The sequence below is a fragment of the Oncorhynchus clarkii genome, chromosome 24, assembly GCF_045791955.1.
Source record: "Oncorhynchus clarkii lewisi isolate Uvic-CL-2024 chromosome 24, UVic_Ocla_1.0, whole genome shotgun sequence".
Taxonomy (NCBI): domain Eukaryota; kingdom Metazoa; phylum Chordata; class Actinopteri; order Salmoniformes; family Salmonidae; genus Oncorhynchus; species Oncorhynchus clarkii.
This window is the reverse complement of record NC_092170.1, coordinates 2253908-2266432: the sequence shown is the minus strand read 5'-3', so window position 1 is coordinate 2266432 and position 12525 is coordinate 2253908. Positions and strand designations below refer to the sequence as shown.

Below are 12525 nucleotides of genomic sequence, written 5' to 3'. Positions count from 1 at the left end.
CACGCTTAATTAAATTAATGAGTCCTTCTTGTCAATCTTGGATTAATGGCCAATAGCAACCTCGTAAGAATGATGTGAAATCTGAAGGGCTGCTAATGTGTTTTTCGAGGCTGTCGGTATATGGCGAAGGGAAGGGGGCTCATCCAGGCATCCTGAGGGGAGGTAATTTGCACGGATCAAGGGGCAGGCGTTACAAAGTATAAATACTGTGACTTCAATAGCTGATCACCAGCAGGTTGGAACTCCGCAGCAAGAAGACATTTGGCCGAGATATTATACATTTAGCTGCAGCACGAGATACAGAGTTGGCAACAACACCACCTTGCATTTAGGTCGACTAAAATAAACACTCTTGATGTCTTAAGCTGTGGTGCAACTGAGAGAGAGAGAGAGAAAACGAGAGAAAGCGTGAGAGAACAAGACGGGGAGATTTCTTGGAGCAGTGATGGAAGAACTTACCGCATTTGTGTCGAAGTCTTTTGATCAGAAAGTGAAGGAAAAGAAGGAGGTGATCACGTACCGGGAAGTGCTGGAGACCGGATCCGCGCGTGCCAGGGAGGGTCTCGCCAACGAACAGAATCGCGAGGAAATGAACGATATCGCTCGGGTAGACGCGCGATCGCCAGGCAGGGAACCGGACATGCTGGGACCAGAGAGGACCAGGGATGTGGGAAGCCCGAAACCGATCGATGGTAAACTAGCCTAATGCTATGCGTTCATACGGTTTTCTTATGTGATTTACTCAAATGTAACTGCTTTGAGGTTATACAAAGTTAAATGTTCTTGAATTATACTTTAGGAATATCCCGTGCGCTAAAACAATAATAACTTTGACAAACATGTCGCGTGCCTAGTCAAAGAAAATAAGCATGCATGTGTTTGTGTATATCGCTTAGAAAAAAAGGGTATACGTTTATAGGCCTACGTGCATAGTTTATCATTCTTTTGTATTTGGAATGTTTCCCAATTACCGGTTTGGCTTCAAGTGACTGGGTGACACTAAAAGTAAGCTTAAGTTTATAGCCTGGTTGTTGTCATAAGGTGTAGTCACTGTGTAATGCAATGTTATGTGTAATATCAGGCCCATAATTGAATTAGGTAGGCCTATCCGGTTAAGTGCTTTTCTGTCTGAAGATAAATGGTATAGCATGCTTTTAAAAGATCAACGCATTTATTTTGGAATTTACTAATTATCATGGCTGGTCACGGTGTAACCCACTCTGACGCTCGATGCAATTTCAGTAGCAAGAAGAAAGGTGTTGTAGAGATACTCATCAACCGCATAAAGACAATAAGGCTGGATAAAAAATATGGCTATTTAAATGATCCAATAGCACTAAAATCAACAGGCCTAGCAGAAATGATTCATATTAATCTGTGTATATGTCTTTTCAATACTAATTTAATTTGATTATGTAATAAGTAATTATACATCTTAATAATCATCATACTTTTTTTTGAATATAGTATTAATAACCCAAGATGTTGCTTTAAAGCATGCAGGCTCTTTCGCTATATCATATTGATCACTAATTTCATTGGCCTAAAAAAAAAAAGAATTGCCTAATTGTTCCATTAGCTGGGATGGGAATCTTTTACATCTTCAAACGTTAATCACAGTCGTTTCACTTTATACAACCGTGGAGAGTTGCATTGGGCAGATAAAATTAGATGAACCCCACACTTGCATACCCGGTAGGCCTAAATCATATCCTAGTGGTTACAATACCATTGTAGTGACATCATGAAAATATCAACCGAGCTGTAGGACACAAGAAAACCCTAACTATGATGAGCGATCGGACGTACAGTAGTGGGCACCTTTATGCATATTTATAAGGAGTTAATAATTGAAGACCTTTCTGTAGGACCACGAAACATTCGAAGCTGATATTTGTGTAATGCTTGGGAGGATGGATCCACATGTTCGCTTTAGGAAGGTCGTGTGATGCCTCCTCCTCTACCCTTGTATAGCTGAGGCCTTTTTCATCACCCTCATTCATTTGCTGCTACCCCTCTCTGTAGGTACCACGCACATGAAAGAGAGAAAAGAGGACACAAAGCAAATGGAGGACGAGGCACAGACTAAAATCAAGCAGAGGAGAAGTCGGACTAACTTTACACTGGAGCAATTGAACGAGCTAGAGCGGCTATTCGATGAGACTCATTACCCTGATGCCTTCATGCGCGAAGAGCTGAGCCAGCGGTTAGGGTTGTCCGAGGCTCGAGTACAAGTAAGGGGCTCTCTATCTTATTTTCGTTTTTACTCTGTGTGTAAAGATATCGTTTGTTGCTCATATTAGGAATATTTTACAAAAGCGAACCCGATGATGTTATGCATGCTGGCAGAGAGGAACAGTTGTCCTCATGTTCTCGACTATACTTTTAAGCACAGAGGGAAACCATGTACCAACTACAGGTCTCTAGAGAATGGGGTTTATTGACATGCTTCTTGTGGCTTGAAGTTATTTGGGATGACATTTTTTGGGGGCATAGCACCATTCTAAAATGTGATACTATAAGCAATTGAGCAACATTTTATCATGGATGTAGTATTAGCCTGGCAAAAAAAAACTCACATTAAAATGGTTAAATTGATCTAATTTCATTTTCTGAAAATGCCGTGCGTGTGCGTGTGCGTGTGTGTGTGTGTGTGTGTGTGTGTGTGTGTGTGTGTGAGAGAGAGAGAGAGAGAGAGAGAGAGAGAGAAAAGTAAGAAAGAAAGAAAGAAAGAAAGAAAGAAAGAAAGAAAGAAAGAAAGAAAGAAAGAAAGAAAGAAAGAAAGAGAGATGTTGTTCCATTAAAAAATATATAATAAAGCTATACAGAATCTCAATTAGGGCCTAGAATCTTTTCATATAGATAGGCCTATTCTGCGCTACATATTGTACCAAGTTTTAGATTACAGTTTTGTTAAAACTATTATTATACAATTATTTTGATTAAGAAACGCTTTTTTAAATCAGATATTCAAATTCCTGAAGAAAACAAACACAATATTTGTCTTCGCTTTATTAGTAGCCTGCCTATATGTTGCTCGCACGAGATACATCTGTCTTTTATTTTTTCCACCGGGAAAGACCATCTGTACTACTGAAACCCAATAAGCCGTTTTGGAGAGGGGGGGCTTCAATCTCTGTGTAACGGGAGAAGAGCGACTGAGCCGGGCAATGACAATGAACATAGACATCGGTTCTGATTTGATTTATCAAACCCCATAATATCTTATTTCAGCCTCTTTCATCCCTTATGCCTTGGCCCAGGGAGACAACGGAGCGAGTATTTATTCACTGAATATGTCGGTTCTTTCTCAAATATCATAAAACGGGCCCAAAAGACCTCCCTCCCCCAAAAAAGTTAAAGCAAGCGTTTTTTGCAACGTCTCCCGGCGAGAGTTGGAATTTTACCAAGGCGTATTGTGTCACAAGCAAGGAGCACAGCTCGAGGATTTACATAAATTATGCATTATTTTCCTCCCAAATCAAGATCTGCCGCTCTTTCTATTTTCAGTACATGATGTAAACGACCATGCGATTTATGAGGCCCTTTTCTAGCCACAGTTGCATGCAGGGATGAAAGGACAATTTCCTGCACAAAGGACAATTTATTTTTGTTTAAAAAAAGTAGTAACATATTTACTCACTTCATGGTGGGCTTCTTGCCTCTGTTTTCATTCTACGACCATAACATAAAGATTTATAATAAAACCAATAAGACACGAGATGTATGTTATATTGCTGTGTTGACACGGCTACGTGGTCAAAATGTGAGGTTGGAGCGTAATCTATATTGATAGATTTATCAATACAATTTCTATTCTATCCATAATGAAAAAGGAAAATTGATAAACTGTGTTGTGGGATAATTTATCCACAGCTTTGTAGGGGATTCAAAGTAGATTATCATAGTAATGAGACGCCTTATCTCCGTTCTAAGATAGCCTACTACTCGGGAAATTATGCTTTTCATGAACATAAATAAAATAAAAGAGCTATCCTCAAAAATAGCTTTGTGTAGGCCGTGTTATGGCAGTAATTAAACGAAACTGTAAAGCATGTAAATGCTTCAGTAACATAGATTTTTCTGCAGATTAAGGTAATTAATTTCACCAGCTATTAACGAGAGAGAGCCTTTCTCAGATCGCGTTGCTCAGATGTCCAAAGCCGTAATCACATGCTGCTATCCGATATCAGAGAAGCAATTCGGTTCTTCTGGGACGCTAATCTATAGAAAGATGAAACCGGTGCTGAGAAGGTAAATTATTTTGGTCCAATATAGCCTGCAAATGTCGAACAAGCGTGTTTACACCGCTATAATATGATAATAATGTCCCCCCATCTCATTGTGGTCTACTTTCTTACGTTGTATTTAGCTTGCCCCCTTGTTGTAAATGTAATAATTAAAATCTGGTGTTAAGCGCCTGCATTAATATTTCAGGGCTCCTTTGGGATATTGTTTTTCTGCGGTTGTAGTCATTTTGAGCGGAATTACACATGCCCTCACAAGCAGCTGCCAATCACGGTCACTAATTAATTTCTCTCCCCGCAGGTTTGGTTTCAGAACCGGAGGGCCAAATGCAGAAAGCAGGAGAATCAGTTACACAAAGGTGCGTTTGTATTATTTGTCCACCTGCAATATCCTATTTTGGCGTGATGATAATAAGGGTTTACATTTGGAGAGGGATAAAAGAACATGTATGAAAACCATAAGCGTGCCTACAAATTGAAATGCATCAAATGCACAACGACTATAAGCCAGGGCTTTCCAACCCGGTTCCTGGAGAGCTACCGTCCTGTAGGTTTTCACTGCAACCCTAATCTAGCGCACCTGATTCTAATAATTAACTGGTTGATAAACTGCATCAGGTCAGTTGCAACTGGGGTTTGCTCGAAAACCTACAGGACGGTAAAGCTCTCCAGGAATAGGGTTGGAGAGCCCTGCTATAGGCTATATATGCAAAACATCTAGATGTAGTTTTCATGGCAGTAGGCTCCCTGCATCTTTATCCTGTTGTGCTATTTTAACTCCATTATTTTGTATAATGGAATTATTCGTTGTTTTCAGAGTATAAATATTTGCCTCAATTATAATATGGAGACTATTTCCCTTACAGATGTCCTATCTTTTCTTCCAGGAGTTCTCATTGGAGCCGCGAGTCAGTTTGAAGGTTGTCGTGTAGCGCCATATGTCAACGTGGGGGCCTTACGTATGCCATTCCAACAGGCAAGTTACTTTGAAGCATGCAGTCTTTGACTAAACCAATCCCCAGACTGCTGTCTTGGCACAGGCCTTGTCCAAGTGGAATGGACAACATCAGTGTTCTAATGATAGGGGGTTACAAAAATCGTATTCAGGTAATCTTATAAGGCCTTTAAGGCTTGTTATCAGACCCTCGAGTGAATACCCATTGTAGCCAATGCCACAAAACATGTTGATAGAAAATCCCCCGGTTGTAAGGGATTTTTAAATGGTGTTCTCAAATGGTGGTAGATTTGATTCAATGGATATAGTGTACTGTATATGGGCTTGCATTAAATGGGCTTGCATGTTCTCCCTTGACATACAGACGGGTTGGATTCAATTCCATCTAAATTCCAGCAGAAAATGACTTGAAATATGAATTTAAAATTCCCTTTCATATTCATATTATTGGATGTAATGTAAATGGAATTGGACCCAATGAATACTTGATGAAATGAATACAAGACAGCCTTCCACAAGTTAGCTAATGTGTTTCTCCCCTCTCTTCCCCATCCGTGCGTCCGTAGGATAGTCATTGCAACGTGCCGCCCTTCTCCTTTCAGGTCCAGGCGCAACTGCAGTTGGACAGCGCGGTGGCCCACGCGCACCATCACCTGCACTCTCACCTGGCAGCGCACGCTCCTTACATGATGTTTCCGGGCCCGCCATTTGGTTTGCCCTTGGCTACGCTCGCGGCTGAATCCGCCTCTGCTGCCTCGGTTGTGGCCGCAGCTGCAGCCGCCAAAAATACCAACAAAAACTCCAGTATTGCAGATCTGAGACTCAAGGCCAAAAAACACGCGGCAGCTCTGGGACTGTGACTAGGCGTGCAACAAGGCGTCTATGGCGTCTAAAATGCCTACATTATTGACTGAGAGTAATCGACAAGGCAGAGCGACTTAAAAAAAGGCTTACAAAGTGAAAGCAAGGACATATTTATGTTTTTTTTTAAATGAAGGACATCATGTATAACTATAGAAATAGGCTATTTATGAGATTAAACAAAGATAACAGACTGTGAAATCGATAATAATTGTGGATCTCAACGAAAAGGGCGGGAGATGATGTAGGCTACATTTTCACAATGCAACGTGGGAACTGCACCAACGTGAAACAAGGGTGTTGTCAACGAGCAAGATTGCCAAGAGGAACGATGCCGCTGGGACGTTCGATTTTTTTGTGTGTAACAAGTCGAACTATTCCGCGTTGTTTTTCGTTATTAGGCTATATTATTATTTCCTTTTGAAACTATAGAGGCTGGCCTCGCTATATTTCAAAAAAAAAATATCTGTAAAGGAAACAGCAGATGTTCGTGAACGGATAGAGAGACAAAAAATACCCTTATGTGACAGGTTTTTTCTGTTTTTCTTCTTGTCCAAATGAAAACTCCTCTGCAGTGTTGCATGAATGTCTTTCCTCACAGATGACGTAATTTGAGTCGGTTCCATTTCACTCTCGTGGCTCTCCCTCCATGGACATCAGACATACAGACACTCTGAGGAACTACCGAAGCTCTCACTTCAATGTCACAGTATTTGGACCTCATGGCTTCTAGCCATGCATGGATGTGTGGAATTCAAACATTTGCCACAAATGTTCCATTATTTTGTAAATGGTGAACTTCAGTTAATCTATGAAGTTTTATCCAATGCAATGAGTGAATTTGCGAGTGATTCGACCTACTGAAAGGGCAATATAATGTCACTTTTTAAGAACAACAAATATTTGGACAATAATTGCATTAGGCTATATGTGAGACGGTACGGGTCATATGTAAAATATGTTAATACACAAGAAACATGCATTATTTTTTTTTGTTATTTTGTGGCTTATGAATGCATTGTGAGAGCATTCATGTTTTCTATTTTACTTTCCTTCCGTGTGTAAAAATAATGTGCAATCTGTAGGCTATGTAATGTTGATTTTTTTTATAACAGTGAAAGTGAACGTAGCCTACCTGAGGCACGGATTTCTAAAAATATAGAAATTCTTTAACTTTTTTCATCACTTATGTGAAACGTGAACTCACCTAAACAAAATGTTTTCGGTTCATAGAATAAATCAACTGAAGTTTCTTTCTATGATAGCCTCTGTTTACATTCCTTTTTTCATTACATTTGTTCCTCTAGTGTGGGGTGTAGCCTGGTTTCGATGGATAAACATTTTTTTTATTTTAAATTCATTTCAGATTGTTATTGCTGTATAATTATTCCATATTATTTTTACACTAAGGGTATTATTACAATTTTTAAAAATAGGCTAAGATGTATTATTATTATTTAGCCTATTACTTATACTACTTCTGCTACTACAATCGATTGTATTCAGGTCATAGGCCTAGCCTATACAGACTTTTATGGGAGGCTACATCAATTATTAATGTTTTGATATGTTTGATCCAGTTGTGTCAGGCCCGTTTAGCAACGTGTTATTTTTCTCTCAAGACCATGGACATCTTTGTCATAGTCCCTAACCTCTCCAAACCAATACATTATTCAACATTTTTTGTTATATTTCAGAGCTCTGTGGGAGAAGGTGTCAAATGTTACATTGAAGACGATAGTAAAGGTTTATAGCCTATTAAAAGACTATTGAATATACCGAAAAATCCCTTAAAAGACACGAAGACTGTTTGATGGTGTGTAATGCCGGTGTGTGGTCATTTAGCTGTTATGATGTGTGCGGAACTTTTCACTGGTCTAGCCTTACAGTTGTTTCTAATGTAGGCTAGTTCGTTTTTACACACATCTTTACATTTACAATACTTGCTTTATTCCAGATGCTTTCAAAATATAGCATAGGCTACATTTGAAATAGGTTCATTATTTTCTGAATTAGGCTACCATTGAAATATCCATGTTAGAATTGTTTTACGGTGACCAAAATCATTATTGTCTATTAGGCCACTGTCACGACGTTGAGATTAATTCGTTTTGTTTTTACAGACAGATTGGGATTTTCTACACAGTTTTCTGTTTAATTGAGAATGCGCGTCAACTTCCAGGACAAATTTGCCTGAGTTGATTCCGGACATCTTAACCGGCCATTACTGAGGATTTAATAAACACCTGACACGGGAGCCGATTTTAGAGCAATGCGGATCACATTAACAGCCGATATTTCCATACAAAACGCAATGTATTTTGCTATTAATTATTACCGCTCTCACAGATCCACTACAGTCTAGAGGGCTTGGGTAGCTTGCCGTTTTGGGTTGGATTCAGACGCCAAAACTATTGAATTATTGATTCCTCCCCTTACTAGTAATGGAGGAGAGAGACGGAACTGCAAGCTCGTGCGCTGCCTTGGAACGACACCGTGCCTGCTAATTGAGGCGCGCGCACTTGCACTCATGTAAATGAGTAGGGCCATTCCCATTCCATGTCCCTGCTACATTAGGCCGTTTTTTAGTGAGTTAGACATGACCATTCTTATGACTTGCACGTGCTGGGATAGAAAAGGATTGTTTAAGAGTACAATTGTTTTTAGTTGATATTTTTATGTTTCTAGAGACTATTTCAATAGACCATATCTGGTCCATTACTGCTATGCTGGGGGTCACCATGCATGGTTTGCATGCAGCCTGTTGGTGTTTCTCTGCGGTCCTGCATTGCTCCCTCTCTCCAGGTATCCATATCAGTGGAGAGGTGGAGGGCCTGAGAGGGTCCAAGGAGACAACGAGACAGGGACACAAGTGCTTTTCTAGATTAGCCATGGGGCGAACAACAACTCTCACCCTCCATTCCACACACTCTCAAGACACATCTCCCACACCGCCACCGAGGAGCCAGACACTCCTCCTCGCTGTCTGTCTTCATCCTAGCTGCACCCCATACCCTCCCTCCCTCCCTCCCTCCCTCCTATAATTCTCAGGCTCTCTCTCTCTGTCTCTCCATTGTTATCCATCTCCATAGATTGAATCACAGGACGGAGAGTTCAGCAGCAACGGTGTAATCAAGACTCAAGTGTCCTTGGTGCATGAAAAGACACCAGAAAACACATCACCACACCAGACAAGTCCCCCCTGGCAAAGACACAACACCAGTCCTTATGAGTCACGCCATGGCTGCATCTCAAATGGTACCCTAAAAGATCCTTCATAAAAAAACGTTCACGACCTGTTGCTAAATTCACCTCTCTATAACGCTGCTGCAGACAATTACATTGCTGTATCATTTCCTGTGTGAAGGCACTTGGGGCCGTTATCAAATGAGCCCTTGTTGAACAGTTGTGGATAAAATGTTCTTCGCTCACAGTGGTGTCGGTTTTATTGTCACATACACTGGATAGGTACAGTGAAATGTGTTGTTTTACAGGGTCAGCCATAGTAGTACTGCACCCCTGAGCAAACTAGGATTAAGTGCCTTGCTCAAGGACACATCGATAGATTTTCCATCTTGTCTGCTCAGGTATTCCAACCAGCGACTTGTCAGTTACTGGCCTAACACTCTAACTGCTAGGTTACCAGCCACCCCTAATGGTATTGGTCAGTGGGTATGTAGTGAATGGTAGTTGGTACACTCACAGTCTCACTGCAGAATTAGACGTTTCCACGTTTCTCCAAACATCACATTTAGAAGTTGCTCTAAAAGTGTTTTTGACACCCTGGGTTGACATCTCATGCTTAGTATCGTTCCGTTTCTCCAAACATCAAATGTCAAAGTTGCTCCAATAGTCAAATTTAGAAGGTTAAGGGTTAAGGATTATGATCGGGTTAAAACATTAAAGGGATAGTTCGGGATTTTAGTAATGAGGCCCTTTCTCTACTTTCCCAGAGTCAGGTGTATTTGTGGCTACCATGTTTATGTCTCTGTGTCCAGTATGAAGGAAGTTAGGTAGTTTCACATGCCAATGCTAACTAGTGTTAGTGTAATGACTGGAAGTCTATGGGTATCTACTAGCAAGCTAGTTAAGGTAAGGGTGAAGGTACAACAAATACAAATAAACAGCTAGTGTTCACCACTGGGATTGCAGCCAGGTTACCTGTGATACAAGTCAGTATTAGACATCCATCTATTTTTGAGGACATAGTGCGATTACGTGGAAACTGGCCATTAAGTGAACACTGTTACCTTGAAGTAGGTTTCAGCTTTGCTAGTGCATTGTGGATGGGGATGGCGGATGGGCATACACCTCTGCCTCTGTTGCCAGAAGTTGCATGTTTGAATCCAGGGAGAGAAAGATGTTTTTGAGATTTTGTAATAGCATCTGCTTCTGGTGCCAAAGGTCACATGTTTGAATCCAGGGAGAGAAAGATGTTTTTGAGATTTTTGTTTTAAGCCTATCCCAAACCTCGACCCTTACCTTAACCAGTAGGAGATCATGCCTAGCTTTAAGATTTTGGATTTAATGCCTGAGCATAACCCTAACCTTAAAAATTCAGAGTTAATGTCTAGACTTAACCTTAAACACTTTGAAATTTGAAGTTTGAGAAACATGGATGAACGTCTAATTCTGATGTGAGAGCTTGTTGGGCATTGAACACACAACCTTCTGATCTAGATTTATGAGATTACGCCCATCCCGTCTGTGTGTGCATCTGTGTAAAACTGAAGAGCTAAAATGGATGAAATCGAATTTTCTGAAGTTGCTGTGTGTGTGTGTGTGTGTTCCATGTCTGTGTGCGTGTGCTTGTGTCAGAGGCGAAGACGCTCGAGAGAAACCAGTAGGCCTTCACCCAAAAAACAAAGCTAGAAAAGGTTTGCAAAGGTTTGCCTTTGTTATGTATTAAGTGTGTTTGAAGAGCAATGTGCACACACGGCCAGACAAAAGACAACAGACATCAGGATCATCGTAAGATGAAAGAAGGACTTCAAAGGCATCAAATGGAGTGAAAGTGAAAAAGAAACCTCCCTCCAACAGCACACAGACCAGCAATTAGGCCTTCATATCACCCTGTTATCACACATGTGGACTGTAGGCCCGGGTGGTCAAACTGGTGTATATTGTACTCATACGACAACGCAGCATTTACCCAATATATGATTTTATTTGGATGAAAACGGGGTGTTGTTTCACACAGATTTGAACTCTGCATGGAGAAAGAAAAAGAAAAGGATTGTAGAAGAAAACCATAGTCTCCCAACTCATTCTATTTGGGTAACTAAGTGGATACGAAACAAAACAGGGCATAGCAAAACAAGAAGTCAGATTGTTACTCCGTGTCCTGTTTAGGTACCCCCGGGCCAATCTGCACATTTTTATGTACTCATTGTATTGATTTGTTATTAATTCATTTCCAGTTGCAGCTGGTGAGGCGATGGCTGCAGATAACACGTAGCTCAGCCTTTGAGAGAGACAAAAACAGAGGTGGGGAACTTTTGCGCTCTCTCAGACATTAGCCAGGCATTATGGGAAATTCTCCATGGTAGAAGGGACACACACACACTGTACTAAGGGTATAAAGACTTAGAACAATAAGTGCTTGACACATACTCTTTCTCTATACCTCGCGAGTGTTTAAAGCCAATCAAATGTGTATGAGTATTATACAATTTCTGCTTTTCAATCATCTGATATTTGTGCACAGAGTTTTGAATTACAAATACTTTTTTCAGAACACCATGGGTTGATTGTAGTCCATGCTTCAGAATGTAAACCATGCTATTCCACAAAGGGAGACATTTGGCGTGTCCTTTGAAGTTGTGGAAAAACGTCATTTTGAAATGTCAAAAATGACAAAATACTACCTGTAAATGACTCTATATTTGTATCCGCATGCTAAATTGTCTTTTAATGAGGGGAAATCACCACAACTATCCTTCATACTGTGTTGTTAAATATCATGACAACACCAAAATACTGTCCAGGGGAGCTGTTAGTGGAGCGTGACAATTAATGTCACTGCATCTATCAACTCCATTTAAATAGGCTACAGCACACACAAACTTCCTCTCTATGGTTCCTCCATATGGGTGGCCGAAGAAACAACGTGGTGTTTGTAGTGAAAAAGATGGAGGCCAATTTTCCTTCTGAATACATGCCATTGTAGTTCCTTCCTTTTAGTTATTTCTGCCTATGTTGAGGAGAGAGAGGATACAGTGGAATGGATGGCAGCAGTGAGGTGACACTTTTTAACAAATAGGATATAGACGCACCAGGGGCCTTTGTCATGCAGGTAATTTTATTCCCATATATTTATTGATCCTGCTACCCCCATCTCCTCATTCTCACACTAGTATTGACAGGTGTGTCGCTATGGTAATTCACAGCGCCTGTGCTGGTTGGATTAATGCATAAAAGACAGACAGACACACACACACGCTTGTTATGGGATAATATGAT

General features: G+C 40.6%; 1 protein-coding gene across 1 annotated transcript; it reads left to right on the top strand.

Annotated features, from left to right (window-relative positions):
- Positions 1–256: 256 nt before the first annotated feature.
- LOC139382814 (short stature homeobox protein 2-like) lies at positions 257–7049 on the top strand. The gene is made up of 5 exons (XM_071127033.1): positions 257–692; positions 2026–2234; positions 4549–4606; positions 5135–5223; positions 5769–7049. The coding sequence occupies exons 1-5, from the start codon at positions 446–448 to the stop codon at positions 6060–6062; spliced, it is 897 nt and encodes a 298-aa protein (XP_070983134.1). The 5' UTR covers positions 257–445; the 3' UTR covers positions 6063–7049.
- Positions 7050–12525: the final 5476 nt, after the last annotated feature.

Excerpts from the sequence above, each read along its gene's own strand:
- LOC139382814 (XM_071127033.1), top strand. The coding sequence starts at position 446 with ATGGAAGAACTTACCGCATTTGTGTCGAAGTCTTTTGATCAGAAAGTG. Across the intron at positions 693-2,025 it reads AAGCCCGAAACCGATCGATG|GTACCACGCACATGAAAGAG; the intron begins GTAAACTAGCCT and ends CCCTCTCTGTAG. Across the intron at positions 2,235-4,548 it reads TGTCCGAGGCTCGAGTACAA|GTTTGGTTTCAGAACCGGAG; the intron begins GTAAGGGGCTCT and ends CTCTCCCCGCAG.